The sequence below is a fragment of the Penicillium psychrosexuale genome (assembly GCF_028828465.1).
Source record: "Penicillium psychrosexuale strain IBT 29551 chromosome Unknown utg000001l, whole genome shotgun sequence".
In the NCBI taxonomy this organism is placed as follows: Eukaryota; Fungi; Ascomycota; class Eurotiomycetes; order Eurotiales; family Aspergillaceae; genus Penicillium; species Penicillium psychrosexuale.
This window is the reverse complement of record NW_026643186.1, coordinates 1086674-1104497: the sequence shown is the minus strand read 5'-3', so window position 1 is coordinate 1104497 and position 17824 is coordinate 1086674. Positions and strand designations below refer to the sequence as shown.

Here is a 17824-nt window from a genome sequence, read left to right as displayed (position 1 = left end):
ACGGTAGCTCAGACTCCTACCCATATTAAAAAAAGGATGATCAGTATATGTATGTGAGGGTCAATCGACCAATAAACACGCCTACTTTCTCAGCAAGCCCAGAAATCAATCAGTGCGACCTTGAAATTCCATCGGATTCGAACTGGCCAAGTCCGCAAGATCAAAGTCTTCCAGATTCACCATACCCATGAAATCCGCCGTATCGAAGCCCGTCTCCACCAAACCCGGAGGAGCAGTATCAAATGTGTTTATCGACATGGGATGATTATTCTCAGATGAACCGGTCTCAGTAGGCTGGTTGTCAATACCAGAACTGAGGCCCTGCTGGAACCGAATTTGATTCACCAAGCAAATTATTGCGGGCCACGCACCCGTGGGATACTGACCCCGGATTTCGTAGATGGTATTCGCTAATTGGAGGCCTCGCTGGCGGAGATCGGCCCACTCCGGAGATTGAAAGCTGGGACTGCAGAGTTCAGAGAGTACGTAGAGAATCAGAGAGAAGCCGGCATAGGAGAAGATATGCCATTGAAAGGGTTCACAGGCCTTGGCGGATGCGATAGCGCACCAGTTCTCCACAGCTGTGACGGCGTTCACGAATACACTTGACGTTGATACTGTCAGCGAAAACGTTCCCTTTCGGATGGATTTTTAGGAATAGCAAGCGGGGTCACAAAGTGCTTACCTTCTTCTCATAGCGGGAATGATGACCTTCTCTCGATCTTGTCGCGAGATTTGAATCCAGAACATGACCCAAAACTTGGATTTTAAGTGATTTCTCAAATCCAAGGCCATTGATTGAATACTTACCCTCTTATCGCAGTATCGGACGAGATCGTCCAGATTCCTCTCAAATTCGCTGGCAAGAGTCTGAGCAGTGCTCAATAGGCTTTGTAGCTCCACTAATGCTTCAGCCGCATCCACAGGACCGCTGACGCGCAATTTCTTTCGCGAAGCATGTGTCACCTGAATAATACGCCTGTAATATTGAACTGTGGTGATCCGCAGGAGATAGATGGTCATATCGGTGAATTTGGGGGCATCCGAGAGCCCGGACGAGGGTGCCACTCCTTCAATGAGATCGACATCATCCAGGCTAAGGGGTCGACGCGTATCGAAGTCCGACTCATGGATTGAAGGCGCAAAACCCTGATCTTCAGCCGCGCGGAAATCCAAGTAACAGATCTGTGCCCACAAGCGACGACGCAGCTCCACCTGTACGACGTCCATCGTCCCCAGCAGTAGAGCTAAAGGGTCCCGGTGAAGTCCGTGGACCGTCGCTATCCGAATGGCCAGCCCAGTCAACGGCCATATCTTCCCCATGTCATCTTCCCGATATTGCGCGGTCTTTGGAGTGTAGATATGTTTTAGCTCAATACTCGAGATTGACTTTTGTTCAACTTACCAAAAAAATCACGAATGCTTGCAAAATCTCAAAGACTTTGGAGGTCATGAATTTCTGCCGTTTCAGATGCACTTCCGTTCCCGTTCGGTATCGATTCAGTAGGTAGGACTTGTCCGTGCCGAAAATGGTGGCCACGTCATTATCGTTCATGCTGTTGACGGCCGCGTAAAATATGGACATGGCTAGCGGCTCGAATGCGTCCATATTATTCGGGTGGAAAGTCATACTGCTACTTCTCCCCGTTATGATAGGGAAGTGGTTGTTTTCTAGGAGGTAATGGGCGCCAACAAATGTGTCAAAGCGACGGGCCAAACTCGGACGATGGACGACTCGGTGAATCGGGTCGACATTGACCAGGAAAACATTTAGGAGTAAATAGCAATCCTCTCGTGTATCAGGCCAGAATGTAGCCCCGCTAGCTACAGGGCAATCGGCATCCCAGATGACATCTTCGAGCGCCTCGGGGGCGGAATCCTGAGATTCCGCGAGAACGGATTGGATGCCTTGGAGCTATGTAAGCAGAGACTTGGTCAGTACCTCTCTGCCTTGGCATGGGCGCAATCTTCAAGGATAATGGGGAACACACCTCTGCTGCCATCCAGGCCCAGTGTTTGCTAGAGACGAAGTGAGGGACCCCATTATCGAGAACCAGTGTATCTTCTTGCGATCGCGGCTGTACGGGCATCGTTGGTGTTGGTGGAAATGAGTCCTCAGAGGGCACATATGCTTTCGCTTGTGCCATGGAGTTACCAAGACGTTGGAGACCGGGACTGATTCGGGCTAGCGTGGATGAAGAGATCTTGGGGGTACTGTTGGGTTTGGTTATCCGACTCGACCCCGAGGCCAGCCCGAGCGACTGAGGCTTCGACACATAAGAACAGGCATGATTTCCTCGTTCACACACTAAACATAGCGGTTGTCGGCGGTCACATTTGACCTTGCGACTACGACACGGTAGACAAGAGGTAATGGGACGAGAGAAGCTACTCAGGGATGGAGACCTAATGAGTCCCGTAGGATCCTGTGCGGATGAGTGGTGAAAGGAAGAGACAGGCATGGTGAAGGGAGGGAGAAATGGGAAATATTGGATGCGGTGCAAAGTACTTCGTAATATGGTGGTAATCCCCAGGAGTTTAATTGGAACGACAATAGTAAGGTTGAGTAGCCAAAAGTAAACACTCTGTGCTATTATTTCCACTACTAGGGATCTCGATGGCCTAGGGCCTCCAGATAGTCGTTGCAGAGCGAAGCGACTTATTCCAACTTCTAATGCTACGCAAAGCCCCCTCTTACTGGCTTATTCTCCCCCATGCCTGTAATTTCAGTACTGCCTTCACAATTAGGCATATTTCCTGCTATGGTAGTAGGAAGACAGCAGATACTTACAATTTATATGTAATCTACTAATAAAATTAAGTCCGTTTTATCATATCATTATTAACTGCTTAATCAACTACTTCATCGTCAATTACTTTAGAAACTACTTAAGCAACCGCTTGAGAAACCGCTTGGAAACCTCTTGAGTAACCACTTTAGTAACCACTTAAGTGACTGTTTAAGTAACTGTTTAAGTAACTGTTTAAGTAACTGTTTAAGTAACTAACCACTGAAGCAATCGCTTAATGACCGCTTGAGCAACTGTTCTAGTAACTGCTTTAGTAACTAGCCTATAGCACGTAATAACTAGAAATTATCGTCTAGTCAGATTAGGCCTAGTTTATATTTATTCTGCCAAAGTTAGCTGATTACTTCTTCACCGCATTGATTCTAATGATTTTGATAGGAGAAAATCTAAAGACACCTAGGATGACAAATAGAAAAATATCCAAGAAACACAGAGGGTTATCTGTGTACTTCTTCATTTCTAGACTACTGAAACACCTTTACGAAGTCGGTATAGCCCATTCTAAAGAGGGATCTTGATGTCTGAATACCTGAATTAGCACCGCTTTCTGCACCCCTTGGTGGACTTGTGACCTACTATATAGCTGCTCACGATATCCACGAATATTTGGTCGATTTAGGATCATAACATTCATACCAGTGAGCTGTGACTAAATCCGAGTGAACAATCAAGATGGGTCCGGTAGAGCATAGGACATCGTTACTTTACTTCTTCTCACAAGTGAAGAATAAGATTCTCTTTCTAAGTCTATATCATGTGCTGCGGCTCGCTGATCCATCGTGAGTTTATCTCATCTGGCAAGTGAAGAACAAGTATCTCTCAGCCCTACAGACCCATTCATCTTCATCCTGCGGGCTTTCAGCCGCGATATATTTGAAAAAGCTGACGAAATTCGTGCAGCGTAATTTACCACTAGACCATAACAAAAACCAAGGTTCTTGTTCAGGGCCTAGAGGGGCCATATCCCATTCTTGACAAAAGCCACCGACATGCCAGGTATGTTGCCATAAGCCACGGACAGAGAACAAGAGGCTAGTGAATCAAGACCATAGACTAACAAGTCCTAGATATAGCGATTCCAATTGAACCACCGCTCAAAGCTAGTGGTGACCATTCAGCCGGAAATGATTCAGATGGTGAAGTACTCGGCCATTTGAAAGCCTCAATCCTTGGTGGAGATCCAAACCAGAAGCCCGGATACTGGGCTCGGCGAGTCCTTCAGCGCCCCTGGGTAAGGGCCAACCGATATTATGCTAAGCAAGGGGAGCTTCTGCATTTCCTGAAATCTCAATCCCCAGTTCGAGAGCCTGTAATTCGACAGATCAAGTCTTGGGATGGGCCCAGGCTAGACGACATGATCAGTGGCAAGAAAGTCAACATCGAGGCTATTCACGCCCAAGTGGTCGGTAGGGATATGCCGGGAGATATGAGCTGCAGCCATTGCGCTAGGGGGTGTGGTCCTTTCCTAGCCTGCGTCCAGATCCCGAGTGAGTCTGGGGAGGCTACTGAATGCGCCAACTGCCACTTCGGCGGCATAGTTACACGATGTAGCCTGAAACCAGAATCAGACTCTGCGACCAGCGTGCAAAAGTGCTACACTCCAAACCAACCTCTCCCAATCCTCGACCAGGAGGAAACTAATACACCAGATGGCACACACTCATCCTTAACCACGGACCATAGTCCAGCGGAGCCCCTACCTCAAAACGTCAGGTCGGAGGCCATTTAAACCCTGGAAACCCTGGAGCTTTGTCTTCTGGATATAGGCACAGATATTGTGCCCCAGGGAATAATCAAGAACAAAGAGATCAAGCGGAAAGGCATTTGGCAAACCCTGGGGGCGCTTAGGAAGGAGGAAAAGAACTCGGATGCGAATAGCAGAGATATGATATGAAGTATAGCTAAATACGCAGAAATGGAAATAACTCATTTTTTCTTTCACGTTCTTCCTTCTCTTTAACCATCTTCACACTCTGTCACAATTCAGCAACAGCACCCATCTTTTTCTCGCGTTCTAGCCTATAATCAATTCCTATTCTCATTAAACCATTTTAACCAATGGCCAAGTAAGTCTCTATGGCTTCTGTGTGTCCTCGAGGTCTTTCTGTGTGTCCTTGAGCTTATTTGTATCTCGGATATCCTTCCTTTGGGTATCGGCCCTTTTCTGGAGATCTTGGACAGCCTGTGACAGAGTCTTAAGCGTTTCCAGAAGGGTCGTTCCCTCACTGTTCGCCCATGCTTGGTGACTGTCGTTAAACACGACCGGGTCTGGTGATAATGCTTGTCGCATTATTGCAACTGAGTCTTCGCTCGTAAGCCCTGACAGAGTGTGATTGGCTTGGCCCTAGTATAATTAGCGATAATGATACTATTACTCAAATGTAGCGACTTGCCTCGGGTGGTAAAGCTCGCTGCAATGTGGGGATCGACTGCGGTACAATCGGGCTGAGAGAATCACGGGTAGTGGGTTTGTTTGTTGGGGTTGATGGAGGACGGGATTTCCGTCCTTTCTTTTGACGTTTCGGCATTTTAGCTGATTTTCTGACTCTAGGTACGGACCGTACCGTACGGTCGAGAGCTCCATTCGGAATGTGGGTCTCTTTTAATATATTTGAGGGTTTAGTCACTTCTATTCCCATGCAAATTTCTGGAAGGAATGGCCAACCTATCTGACATGTCCATATGCCCTTCTCCTATAACTTCCGCTTCTTAAATGGCCCCCATTCTTTGACAGCTCTTGGAGCGGTGAGAGAGATATGTAGAAGGTTAGATTCCTACAAACGATCGAGATCTAGTTAGCTAAATAGCTAGGTGAAGCCTGGCAAACCAGGCAACGGCATGTGATCGGCACGTGGCCACCACAACAACAGCAATTCTGCCACCTGCTCTTCTTATCTGACAATAATTCAAAGACAGTGACTAATTCTCGGTGCAAGCTAAGGGTATGAGAGATATATGAGAAATTCAAATATACTCCAAGGATATAGACTATTTAGGTGCAATAAAAATAACCGTTGAACCTAAGCTGAGGGTTGGGTGATCCTTGATAAGGGTGCAGAAACCTTCTTTCAAAGCTATACCGGGTGTGATAATTGCCTTTTCAGATAGGGGCACAAGCCACATGCGGCCGAATTTGTTAGAGATCAGTCTTGGCTGGGCAAAGTATGCCAGACTCCATCCTAACCCCTAGAATAACATGAGTACAGATAACCTATCAACTGGCTTGTAACCTACATCTCCAAGTTCCATCTCCTTAATCAACTCAGTTACTTTCTTGTCAAGGAACATTCCGTCGTAAACTTTGTTTCCATTTTTATCTTCCTCAAAGATAGTTGAATCTGTATGCTGTGACTGGGATGGCTTAGGGGTAGCTTCGGCAACTATATCTTTAATCTGCTTGCGCAGACTCTCGGCCGCAAGAGAGAGTGGGCTGTGGCTCATCTCAAGGGATAAACAATCGAGCAACGGGTAACGTCGTTTCTTGATCACAACCAGGAAGCCTTATTAGAGAAAGGGTTGTTAGTATTATAGGTTCACTAGGGAACTTCAAATCGTTGGGGAATTACCTGTGCTTTTTGTTGATAAAAGATGAGTGGAATAGAAGGGTCGTGGAGGGGCATCTCCAAGTCACTCCCAGTAGAAGAAAATCATGTGATCAATAGAATGCACTTAATTGGCGTTGGTAGACGCGACCTCTCCCGGTTGTCTTGCGAAATTTTAGAAGCTAGTAGCGGAGATGTGAGAGAACATGATACATTTCTCTACTTTGATTGACATTATATGACAACGAGCTTCTCAAACGTTTGAAACTCCGTCGATGCTAGCATAGATGAGGCGGACGGCCTACTATCATACCCAATAACATCTATATTACACTGGCCCGTAGGATTCCCCTTTTCATGGATTAGGGTGCCATGACTCATCATGAAGTAAGGTTTATCTCAGCTCCAAGTGAAGTGAATTCAAGTCAGACCTGATCTAGAATTGAGTTACCTTCTAGGTACGTCTCACTCATTATATTTTCTTATCTCCGTATCAAGATGGCGACGCACCAAGGCAGCGACCTTAATTTTGATGGCAGCTTCCTGAAGGACCTGCCTTCTTCCATCGAAAGGTACACATACCGTGGAGAGTCACAATTCTTTGACATCTTCAAATCCGAATTCACTCAACTCAAAGCCTCTACCGACGCTAGCGAATTCTCCCTCTTTCATGCAAGCAAAGAGACCATCAAAGCTATTTTCAATCCTCAAACCGACGACACTATCTCAAAGTGCTGCACTTCCTTCAACATCAACGAAGAGCTTTTCTTAGCCACTATGATGTCAAACCCACATAGTGTAGCGATTCACGAGATGAACAATGCCATTATCGAGGCTCTGCTCCCAATGGGATTGTTCAATTGCATCAGAGGATATCCGCGTGCAACCGTCGAAGGGGAAAGCCGGGGCAAGGCGACTGACTATGGCTGGGGACCCAAAAGAACACCGCCTGGTCAGCGCATATCACCCTCTGTTGCCCTCGAAGTTGCGTTCTCGGAATCAGATGCAAAATTGAATTCCGACGTCCGGTTTTGGCTAAACCCCGATGATGGCAATGCGAAGGGATGCCTAATGTTACCCTCGGAGGGGTGCACGTGACCCTACTGTAACTAGTTACCCCGCTACCGTAGCTAGCTAATATCATCATCATCATTCCCCTGAGCTACCAGTGTGTCACCTAACCCTCAGCATCGAGCGCTCTCGACCGGAAATTAGAATCGAAATCTGGGAGAAGAAAGACAACAGGTGCCATCGCTCCCAGGTAACCTGGATTACCGGAAAAGGAACCCCGACGCACGTCACCCACCATCCGCTCATTATCCCCCTTGAAAGTCTATTTCTTCGCCAGTCAACTCGCCCCGAGGAGAAGGATTTAGCGATCCCAGAACAGCGACTGCAGATAATCGCGGAGACGATTTGGGAAGTCCAGGGTTAGTAGATTTCGTTTCGTTTCTTTCTTTCTTCCTTAAATGTACTATTGGTACAGGATCATACGAAGGAGGCTTGATAGAAGAACAATAATATGAAGGCTGAGATCTTATCTGAGCATGAATTGTCTTTCAACTATTTCAAATTCTCTACTAGTTAGCCTGAGTGGCACTCAGGCCTTGACGATATCGAATCCCTCTTCCCAGTTATCTAGGGCTGCCCGAATCTCCCTGGTATAAGCAGGGATACCAGCAGAGTAGCACACTGGCTCAGAAACCTTGCCAGGGATGCTGCCACCCATGTATGTCGACTGTGTTGTGGGGAAGAGAGTCCTGTCATTGAGCTCCACAACATGAGTCTTCCACTTATCCGCAGCCTCAATCTTGGGATTGATATACTTGACACCGTTGCGCTCGATCTTGGCAATGGCGTCGGAAATCCACCGGCCCTGCACCGCGACCGACGTGGGGCCATTGCTCAGAAGCGTCGGACCGTGTGCGCCATAGATGTGGAACATATTGGGGTAGCCGCTGACAGTAGTACCGAGGTAGGTCTTCGCGCCTGGAATCCATTCCTTCTCGAGCTCGGCACCGTCGATGCTCTTCAGGCCGAGCTGGGTCATGACACCGGTAACAACATCCTGTGACTATTAGCGCGTGCTGTCTCATGAGTGTATCAAGCAGAACTTACAAATCCAGTCGCGACAGCAACGACATCAAGTTCATGGTGAGTTCCGTCCTCAAGGGTGATGCCGGTCTCGGTAAACTCCTTGATCGGGTTATTTCCGATGTTAACCAGGTGCACCGACTCCCGATTGAACTGCTCGTAGTAGTCTCTTTCAAGACACGGCCGCTTGATACCGAAGTAATGCGGCATCTTCAGTGGCGCAAGCAAATCCCTCGCAACGGGGTCACCGATACGATCACGGGTCTTCTTCACCCAGAAATTGTACGACTCCTTGTTGGCCTCGGCATTGAACAAGTTATCCTTGTACACACCAACCCAAAAGCGGAAGCCACCTTCCTTCCAGACGCTCTCGAAGAAGGCCTCACGCTCCTCGGGTGTGTCGTCGAAGGTGTTGCGCTCGTACCAATCATACAGGAAGCCCGCAAAGCTGGTCTCGCGGTACCGGAACAGCTCTGGATAGTTTGGCTTGAGGCGTTCCTGCTCCTCAACAGTGAGGTCTCGCTTGCGCATGGGGACGGCGAGGTTAGGGGTGCGTTGGAAGACTTTGAGGTCGCCGGCCTCAGGGCCCCAAGCCTGCGTGATTTGCACACCCGAGGCACCGGTGCCGATGACAGCAGCGCGCTTGTTTTTCACCTCGATTTTCTCCTCGGGCCAGAAGGAAGAGTGGTGCACGATACCCTTGAATTTATCCATGCCAGGCCACGGGGGAATGTAACGCTTGGCGGCCTAAGTGGTTCATTAGTAGCTCTTTATTTGACTGATGGGTGTAATTGCTCACAAAGCCGGTTCCAAGGACGAGATATTTGGCCTTGGTCGTGCGACCATCGGCAGTCTTGATATTCCATTTGCCCTCCTTTGTATCGAACTGAGCTCCAATCACGACGGTGTTGAAAGAGCAGTCCTTCTTGATACCAACTACTTTATCCACGTGATCGAAGTAATCACGCAGGTTTTGGTAGTTGGGGTAGTTGTTGGGCCAATTCCACGTGTTGTAGACCTCGGGCCAAGAGAACTCGTACTCGGGGACTTCAGAGTCGACACCGGCACCGGGGTAGCAATTCCATCGCCAGGTGCCACCCATGTCGTTGCCGGCCTCGAAAATGACCGTCTTCAGACCGCGATCGCGAAGGGTCTTGAGCATGAAAACACCGGCTATCTCGTTAGCTAATGAATGGATGAACCGTTTACTGCCAACTTACCAAATCCAGCACCGACGACCAAAGCATCGACCTCGAGATTGTCGGCATATGGCCCAGTCTTGTCGGCGTGAACAGTTGAGTAGTCGGTGAGCTCAGTGTTATACTTCTTCGGCTTGGAGGCCGTCTCCTCTTTGCTGGCCATGATTAGAATGACAAAGTGTTGTAGTTGTAACTGAATAAGAAGATTGATTGTTGGGATGTACGAAGCCTTCTACCCCGGACGCCTCCTCCTACTTATACATAGCTTCGTACACGCCTTACTGCTGATGTTAGCATATGTTGTCAACATTGGAACAATATCATCACCTAGTCCCATGACGCGGAGTACAGGTAACCGCAATGCACCCCTCCTTCATGCGTCCGCGTGGCAGACTTTTGGGGCCACCGGGACAATCCTTTTTGTCCACCAATTTGGTCTCAGAATTAATACATCATGAGTTGGAATCTGGCCTCTCAAGAGCTCCTTGTCATGGTGGCCACAAAAAACTGCTGTACACCACGTCACATTAGGGCTATCCCCAACTTGTCATCGTAAAATATACTGCAGCTGTGATTGGTCCCCACCGAGCGGGAATTGCGGATCCGGGACTGAGACAACCCTTCAGGTTCGAGAGCTTCCCCGCATTCGGCTCCGCAATGCGGTTCCGCAAAGTACAGTCTCCAAGGTTCGTATTGCCCCGGAATTAAGCGAACTCCTCGGTACCACGGGGTAATGGGAAAGCTATCTTCCGCTTGTTTCGAACTGTTAAATAAGTCAGTCCCGCGGTCTCCGCCCTGGTTGTTTATCTTGGTAAATCCGAACTCTCGTCAACAAACACATTTCCCCCCACAATTTCCCCACAATCGCCTATCCTTCCCTACACAAACATCAACAACATGTCTCTAAATGCACAGGTGCAATCGCATCTCCGCGATATTGTAGACAAAGCTTGTGAAGACCAAAAGTCCGGCATTCCTGGGACTACGGTCGTGGTCGTTGGCAAAGATGGCAACGAACTTTTCGCTCACTCCGCGGGTAAGCGAGGCGCGGGATCCGAAGACCCTATGACCCTCGACACCATTTTCTGGATTGCATCTTGTACTAAGGTGGTGGTTGGTCTTGCTTGCATGCAACTGGTTGAGCAGGGAATTCTCAAGTTGGATGATGCGGAGCAGACAGAGGGTCTTTGCCCTGAATTGAAGAGTCTCAAGGTTTTGCTGCCAGACGGTAGTTTTGAGGAAAAGAAGAATGGGATCACCCTGCGCATGCTCTTATCTCATACTGCTGGATTCGGCTATACATTTTTCAATGAGAGACTGAGACAGTGGTCGTACCCGATCGGCGCGGATGAGTTCTCTGGGCGGATTGAAGATATGAAGATGCCTCTGCTATTCCAGCCCGGTGAAGGTTGGCAATATGGCGTAAGTATGATCTTTCGGAATCATGAAACACATTGCTAATGAGTACAGGTTGGTATCGACTGGGCGGGAATCGCACTGGAACGCGCAACTGGCCTGACGCTCAACGAATACCTACAAAAGAATATCTTCCTGCCCCTTGGAATTAAGAACATGTCCATGATCCCAAGCCATGACATGCGTCAGAAGCTGGCATACATGAATCAGCGAAACCCAGATGGGACCCTGAGGCCCCGAGACCATCCTCTTCGGGCGCCTCTAGTGGTTGATCTGGAGAACAAGGCTGAAGTCGCCAGGGTGTTCAATAGCGGTGGTGCGGGTATATTTGCCAAGCCACAGGATTACTGCAGTAAGTCGCGGGTAGCTCCGACCCGAAGAAACCACACACTAACTTATCTCCGCAGAGGTCCTCGCTGTGCTGTTGAATGATGGAACGTGCCCTAAAACGGGCAGCAAGTTGCTTCGCAAGGAGACCGTCGACGAAATGTTCTCTAACCAGATCCCTCAGTTCCCCAACTACAGCCGTCAAAGCATCCCAGATGCAAAGCCGGACCTGACCAACCCCGTTCCTGAGCTGTACCCAGTTGCTGGGAACCCACCACAGGGTTGGGGCCTCACTTTCATGCTGAGCAACGGCGGTCCGACAGGGCGGTCAACTAGCACAGGGCACTGGGCTGGGCTCCCGAATTTGTGGTGGTGGGCGGACAGGGAGAAGGGTGTTGCAGGGATTGTTTGTACACAGATTCTGCCATTTGTAGACCTTAATGTACTTGGGCTATGGGGAACAGTTGAGGCTGAGATATACAAAGCCCTCAATAAGGCTTGATGTGGGAGACATTATTTTTAATTTACCAGCCTTCAAATGTTTCAGGAGGAATACAGATAATTTACCCAGAAGTCATGTGACCGGGTTGGTCTGAAGATGCTCACCGGTGCATATTTGTAATTAGTCAGCATGTCACGGGTCCAGTTGAAACTCTCCATTTTGACAGCCACTGATTGGTGCATATTAATTAATTCCTATCAGATTCAGCTAGCCCGAGTTGTGGAGAGTAATATATTTTCCTTCTCCTCTATGGTGTCATTTAATTGTAAAAATTCCTGTAGTCAACCTATGAGTTATTCTCAACACTTTCAGATCAAAACAGACAATACCATTCAGCATTCATGGATGTACGGACTAAGGGAAATCCGGGGAATGCGGGGTCGAACGCCCCAGAAAATAGAAAAAACCCTAAATATGAAGATCCGTTCCAATGCAGGTTTACGTGGTTCGTTCCCCGCTTTTTGACGACATCTCGGATTCTCACAGCCCCTGGGCAAAACGAGAAAGAAGGATAAGGAATCAACCACAGTGGTCGGTATGTCCGTCCAGAAACGAAGCACGACACTTGCACAAGGATCCAGATCCAGACGTCAGTACCGCTCTTGCGACCAGTGCAGAAAATCCAAGCGAGCATGCGATGCACCATGCCTGGACCCGACTAGACGAACAGTGATTAACAACTTTGATGGCCAGCGATCACCTTGTTCCTACTGTGTTAGAACAAATAAACGCTGTACTATGGAATGGGCCCGATCACAGACTCAGTCTGCGCTGAGATCGCCTCGCCAATCTCATTCTGGGTATGGGAGTCGAGATCTTCTCTTCCCATGGAAGTCAATTGAGCTCCAGGTTGAAACCGGACCTGGAACATGGAGCAATCTACTCGATCCAAATTATACGCGGGAGGTTATGAATTGGGACTCGGAGTCAGCAAATGTGGATTTGTCTGGGTCGTTGCTCGATTGTACTTCAACGCTGTTCAGTTCCATGCTCAACGAGCCCGAGACCTCCCAGGAAAATGTTCAGGTGGATATTCCTGACGCATTGATGCCTGCACGGTCTGTGTCTGATCTCATTCCACCATACTTCCCCATTTCCCCAAACACCTCCACGCAACCACCCTCGGATCTCGAACTTGATCCAATGTATCAACAGATGTGGCTGGCCTCCCAGGCTTCTCAGACATACAGTAGCCTCGGATCCGCCCCATCCCAAAGCCCGCGGCGACCGAGTGACTCCGCTTGGATGTCTGCCAACCAGCAATCCTCCGACTGGCCCAGCCCGCAAAGATCACTCTCCCCGTTTTCCATCGACCAACAAATGATTAACACATCCAACTCCTATTTGACTTCAGTCAATCTGTTGCAAATATATCACGATGTGCTAGAGCATAACCTGTCGTGTTGGCTAAGCGATATGACTTGTCCCTACCAACTAGGATCACGAAATACCCGTCAGCTTGTACCCGAATTGGGATATTCACGGTCTGATATGATATATCAGCGCACGATCCGGCTCGATCGCGTCGCACAGTCTTCCAATCTTCTCCAGCTGACACGCGCCGAGGACCAGGCCGCCTCCAAAGCTTTGCACCTTGCAATCATGGCATTTGCTACGCAGTGGGCACAGGGCAGTTACCGACACCGCGAGAAATATCCGACCAAGTCTCTCGACGGTGGAGAGGATGAAATCGCCAATGGCGTCGCCGACGAGTTCGATCGCATTCTTCAGAACCACTTTTGGGAGCAGGCGCAGCGCGCGCTCCAACAAGTCGCCGGTTTGGAGTCGTATAGAGTTACATGGGCCGAGCTGATCTTCGGCTTCACACAAAGGCCGTGGAATCCCGACACTCGGCCTTCTAGACAGCGGGTGCAAGAACAAGGCTCCGGGTTTGCCACCGAATCCGTCTTGACAAAGTTACACGATATAATACACAAAGATGGACCACCAGTATACATGGAGAGAGCAGCTCGGAAAATGCACGCCTTGAAGTTTCGCTGCGACGTGCTCGAAAAGGGCCTCGGCAAGCCGTACGGCAGTCGCAAGAAAGGGGCCCATGGCATTGAAGCCATGAGTGCGGAAGAACGAGGGACAATTGGCCTGCTCTACTGGATGGCTATCATGTGTGATACCCTCTCCTCGTCTATGAACGAACGACCCGTCGTGGTGCTGGATCAGGACTGCGAGCACGAGCGGCAAAAAGAGATCCAGCAAGCCGGGAATATCGACAAATCTATCGGAAGAAGTCGATGGAATCTCGATCTCTTTTTGCAAGGAAACCTCAAGCAGATGCGTCGAACGCACTGGCCCTGTTCCTATGAGGCTGCCGCTGAAGACGTGATCAAGTCAGCGCCAGTCAAGGTTCTTCTATTCCGCCACCTGTCTTACCTACAAAACGCGGTTCGCAAGAGTGCTCCTGAAGAGCAGATCGAAGATATTGTCCGCATGGCGATGTTGTTATATGAATACTGGAATAGAACGCACGGCGCCTTCTTCGATGAACTAGTGCAGAACTACCATGCGGTTCCGCAGCGCATACGGGGCTGGTTCCTCTGTATCTCTGCGCACTGGAACCTTGCTGCGCTTATGTTTGCTGACCTGCTAGAATTCATCGACGAGAATTCCCTAGGCGTGGATGGTGCAACTCGTATCACCGGTCAAGTGGCGAGGAGAATTAGGATGCACAGCGCCAGGGAACTATCAATTCTGGCAAGAGTCGGTACGCCGTCTACCAGAAATAGTGATAACCTTTGTGTGCCGCAGATGTCAGACTTCCACCACGCTGTCAAGGAGAGCACACTTTTGACCGAGCCATGGACGATAGTTTTAATCAGAGCATTTACCAAAGCTTCCATGGTCTTTCTAGGTGAAGCAGATGAGTCCTTGCGGTACGACGGAATTATTCTCGGGCAGAGCAGTCATGATTTCGAGGGGAATATGGAGCAAGCGGAGGATTGTATGAAGGGGCTGTGGCTACTAGGTAAAAAGTCGGATATGGCACGGGAGATTGCCGAGATCCTTTCACTCGCGTTAAGAGAATTGCGGAAGAGGTGTGTTATATAGCTTCCACAATTCTGCAATCAACTTCATATTCACTGATGGACGCGTTTTACAGTAAGGTAGCCGCTCTCTTACCGGTTGTGTTGTCATAGTAGACGATTGCGGTGAATACTAAGGGACTAATGATTGGCGGGCACTACGTCTCTAAATAAGCCTCTGTTCTGTATCGCAGGAGCATTATCAGAGTACGAGATCTTTCTTGATTTGGAAACAAGCACCTGCGATTATGAACCTTTAATTGAGTTATTCTAGGTGAGGTTCATATATTACAGTTCGCTAAATTACTATGATACATCCATCTTCGATATCAAAATATGTGTTAAATGCCCCAAGGGGTCAACGAATAAGTTGTTCCTGTCTTTCACAGTCTGGGCCTTCAAGAAGATTTTGGGCAGAGTCGCCCATTGTTGTTCCACGAGTAAGGCAGCGGATCAAGAGTCTGAACCTCCCAGTCCTCAGCACCAACGGCAGTCAGGGCAAAGAAAAGACCCGTAGGATCATACTTCTGCTTGAGCGCATAGAGTCGAGGGTAGTTAACGCCGTAAAAAGCATCCTGGAGATTCGGCTCGACAAGATCGGCCTCGCTCATGTAGGCACCTGAGTCTGGGGCAATTTCACGTAGAACGTCCATCCACTCAGTCACGAAGCGGGAGGAGCTCTCCACCACGTCCCAGGAGGAGGTGAAGTTCCATTCAGAACCGACAATAACGTGTGAGAGGGCATCGCGCCATGCAGGGAGCACGGCATTGTCTGTGGGGGGCTCAGCGGCAATGCCGGTGCCGCTGATGTGAAAGCCGGCAATGAAGAGGCCCTATACCAAGTCAGAAATTATTCCAAAAGGGGAGAGGTTATGCATTTGTGTATACATATATAACATACCTGAGTAATAGCATCCTTGTAGGCGGCCCAGGTTTGATTGCGGAGATCATCGCTCTGGAAAACGCTGCGGGGGAGCAAGCGAGAGGCAGTCTTTACGACATCGGTTCCAACGTATTCCTGGGGGAAGGCCACGGCCCAGGCATCATGGCTGGAAGAAAGTTTTAGCTGGGATGTAGATGCACAGATTTTGCAAAGGAACGGGGAGAATTCAAACGTACAAGTTATCCGCGTGATTGTACCACGGAGTGAAGGAGATATTAAGGCTTTTGAGGGTATCAAACCATGGAGCCAGGAGTGCCTCAGTCTGGGCAACAGTCATGTTGGGTGCGACGAAGGATTCCATACGGAAATAATAGTCAGGATCACCGGCATACGTCGTACCAATCAAAGCATCGGAAGCACCGATATAGAAGTAACCGTAGGTGCCAGCATCAACAAAAGTCTCAAAATTGTCGAGGTAGGACCGAATAGCAGCCCAGAAAGCATCCGGACCAGGAGTGTCGCTGATTGTGAAATTGAAGGTCACAGTAGTCGTCTGCAGCTGAGGTAGGGCTTTGACTGTAAGAGAGGTGACGACTCCAATGGTACTACCACCACCACCGCGAAGCATCCAGAAGACTTCCGAGTTCTCAGTGGAGGTGGCAGTGATAAATCTGCCGTCTGCCAGAACAACTAAACAGAGTTAATAGGGAGGTCCTTTGAACAAATTTTCCATAGAAAAAGAGACTTACCTTGCATGGCCAGAACCTGATCGGCCGCCAGACCGTACATACTGGAAAGGGGAGAGTGGCCACCACCAGCAACGTAGCCACCGCCCAAACCAACAGTGACAGCTTCTCCGCCGACAACCGAGTGGCCGAGGGTCTTAGCAAATTCATAAGCCTCATGGACTTGGATACCCGAGCCAAACTTAATGGCCGGACCAACATAGCCATTGGCAGCCTTGAAGTTCGGGAGATACTCCTTGTCCTTGAGGTGGTGGGTCCAAATGGAGAGCGCACCCTTGCCGGAGGACTTGCCATTGAAATCATGTCCAGTATTCTTGACTACTAGCCGCAAGTTCAAGTTACGGGCAAAGTTAACCGCTAGCTGGATCTGAGCCACGGTGGATACGTTCACTGCATACGTCGGATATGCGCCCTGCGTGCAGCTGGCAGTATAGTTGAACGGTGATGGCAGACACGAGCGGCCTTGGTATAGCGGCGACATCACCGAGGTAGGATCCTCCATATGCAGGTCCGAGCTGAGCCAGTCAGCTGTGACGCTTGCGCACTTGGCGGCATCGTACTGCGGCCAGTCTGGATAGCAGTAGGATGCCAGGGGCACCGCTTTGAACAGGCTGCCGCCGAGCAAGATATCGAAGATGTCCCAAATCGGAGCCACGGGCCACCAGGAGTCCCCGGGCATTAGCTTGCAGCTACGATGAACACTCCTCTTGAGTACCGTGGAGTTGCTCGCAAATGCGAACATGTTAGCGACCGTGCTATTCTGCAATGCCGCCGACACATCAGAGAGCACACCTTCGGTCAACTGCACCTCCTCATTTTGGAATAACGATGGTGCCGAATTGGCCGCGGCTACCACGGTAGTTGCTGCTTCTGTGAGTGATGCGGTCGATATCGCCTGAGCGAGCGAAGCGCTCGCGAGGAGAGTAACTCCCCACATGCCCTTCATATCGGAGGAGATTTAGCACGACAATTCCAAGAACAAAAAAGAAAGAGAGACAGAAAAGGGCTAACCAGTCAAGGCAAAAGATATGGCCAACTCCCTGCTAAAAATGTGGACAGAAGTGCTACTTAAATATATCTTCTATAGGGGCACGAGGGACCCAAGAACGACAGAGCCATAAGAGCTTTCGCGACTATCGGGCTTGTGGCGCTATATTTTGATTAAAATATATCGGTCAATTTATTCTTTCGGTGCTATAGCCGACGCGAAGAAAGCCATTGTGCACTAAGTGACTAGTTGCATATATTAGCCAGCTAGGCGCAATTA

At 49.2% G+C, this 17824-nt stretch overlaps 9 protein-coding genes across 9 annotated transcripts; 4 read left to right on the top strand and 5 right to left on the bottom strand.

Annotated features, from left to right (window-relative positions):
* Window positions 1-105: 105 nt before the first annotated feature.
* hasF (Zn(II)2Cys6 domain-containing transcription factor hasF) lies at window positions 106-2462 on the bottom strand (the record flags this gene model as incomplete). The annotated part of the gene is made up of 4 exons (XM_057181343.1): window positions 106-604; window positions 686-1347; window positions 1406-1915; window positions 1992-2462. The coding sequence occupies 4 exons, from the start codon at window positions 2460-2462 to the stop codon at window positions 106-108; spliced, it is 2142 nt and encodes a 713-aa protein (XP_057046693.1).
* A 1102-nt stretch (window positions 2463-3564) lies between these two features.
* Window positions 3565-4539, top strand: N7518_000414 (DUF3716 domain-containing protein; the record flags this gene model as incomplete). Its single annotated transcript, XM_057181342.1, has 2 exons — window positions 3565-3589; window positions 3884-4539. 2 exons carry the CDS (start codon window positions 3565-3567, stop codon window positions 4537-4539), a joined length of 681 nt encoding a protein of 226 aa, XP_057046692.1.
* A 345-nt stretch (window positions 4540-4884) lies between these two features.
* Window positions 4885-5100, bottom strand: N7518_000413 (uncharacterized protein; the record flags this gene model as incomplete). Its single annotated transcript, XM_057181341.1, has 1 exon — window positions 4885-5100. The coding sequence occupies one exon, from the start codon at window positions 5098-5100 to the stop codon at window positions 4885-4887; it is 216 nt and encodes a 71-aa protein (XP_057046691.1).
* Window positions 5101-5798: 698 nt separating this feature from the next.
* Window positions 5799-6251, bottom strand: N7518_000412 (uncharacterized protein; the record flags this gene model as incomplete). Its single annotated transcript, XM_057181340.1, has 2 exons — window positions 5799-5996; window positions 6045-6251. The coding sequence occupies 2 exons, from the start codon at window positions 6249-6251 to the stop codon at window positions 5799-5801; spliced, it is 405 nt and encodes a 134-aa protein (XP_057046690.1).
* Window positions 6252-6850: 599 nt separating this feature from the next.
* N7518_000411 (uncharacterized protein) lies at window positions 6851-7787 on the top strand (the record flags this gene model as incomplete). The annotated part of the gene is made up of 2 exons (XM_057181339.1): window positions 6851-7442; window positions 7522-7787. The coding sequence occupies 2 exons, from the start codon at window positions 6851-6853 to the stop codon at window positions 7785-7787; spliced, it is 858 nt and encodes a 285-aa protein (XP_057046689.1).
* Window positions 7788-7952: 165 nt separating this feature from the next.
* Window positions 7953-9808, bottom strand: N7518_000410 (flavin-containing monooxygenase; the record flags this gene model as incomplete). The annotated part of the gene is made up of 4 exons (XM_057181338.1): window positions 7953-8420; window positions 8471-9193; window positions 9246-9619; window positions 9667-9808. The coding sequence occupies 4 exons, from the start codon at window positions 9806-9808 to the stop codon at window positions 7953-7955; spliced, it is 1707 nt and encodes a 568-aa protein (XP_057046688.1).
* Window positions 9809-10542: 734 nt separating this feature from the next.
* Window positions 10543-11890, top strand: N7518_000409 (serine hydrolase domain-containing protein; the record flags this gene model as incomplete). Its single annotated transcript, XM_057181337.1, has 3 exons — window positions 10543-11067; window positions 11116-11413; window positions 11469-11890. 3 exons carry the CDS (start codon window positions 10543-10545, stop codon window positions 11888-11890), a joined length of 1245 nt encoding a protein of 414 aa, XP_057046687.1.
* Window positions 11891-12628: 738 nt separating this feature from the next.
* On the top strand, window positions 12629-14953 carry N7518_000408 (uncharacterized protein; the record flags this gene model as incomplete). Its single annotated transcript, XM_057181336.1, has 1 exon — window positions 12629-14953. The coding sequence occupies one exon, from the start codon at window positions 12629-12631 to the stop codon at window positions 14951-14953; it is 2325 nt and encodes a 774-aa protein (XP_057046686.1).
* A 373-nt stretch (window positions 14954-15326) lies between these two features.
* N7518_000407 (FAD-binding oxidoreductase) lies at window positions 15327-17503 on the bottom strand (the record flags this gene model as incomplete). Its single annotated transcript, XM_057181335.1, has 4 exons — window positions 15327-15761; window positions 15830-15977; window positions 16048-16501; window positions 16561-17503. 4 exons carry the CDS (start codon window positions 17501-17503, stop codon window positions 15327-15329), a joined length of 1980 nt encoding a protein of 659 aa, XP_057046685.1.
* Between the last annotated feature and the right edge of the window lie 321 nt (window positions 17504-17824).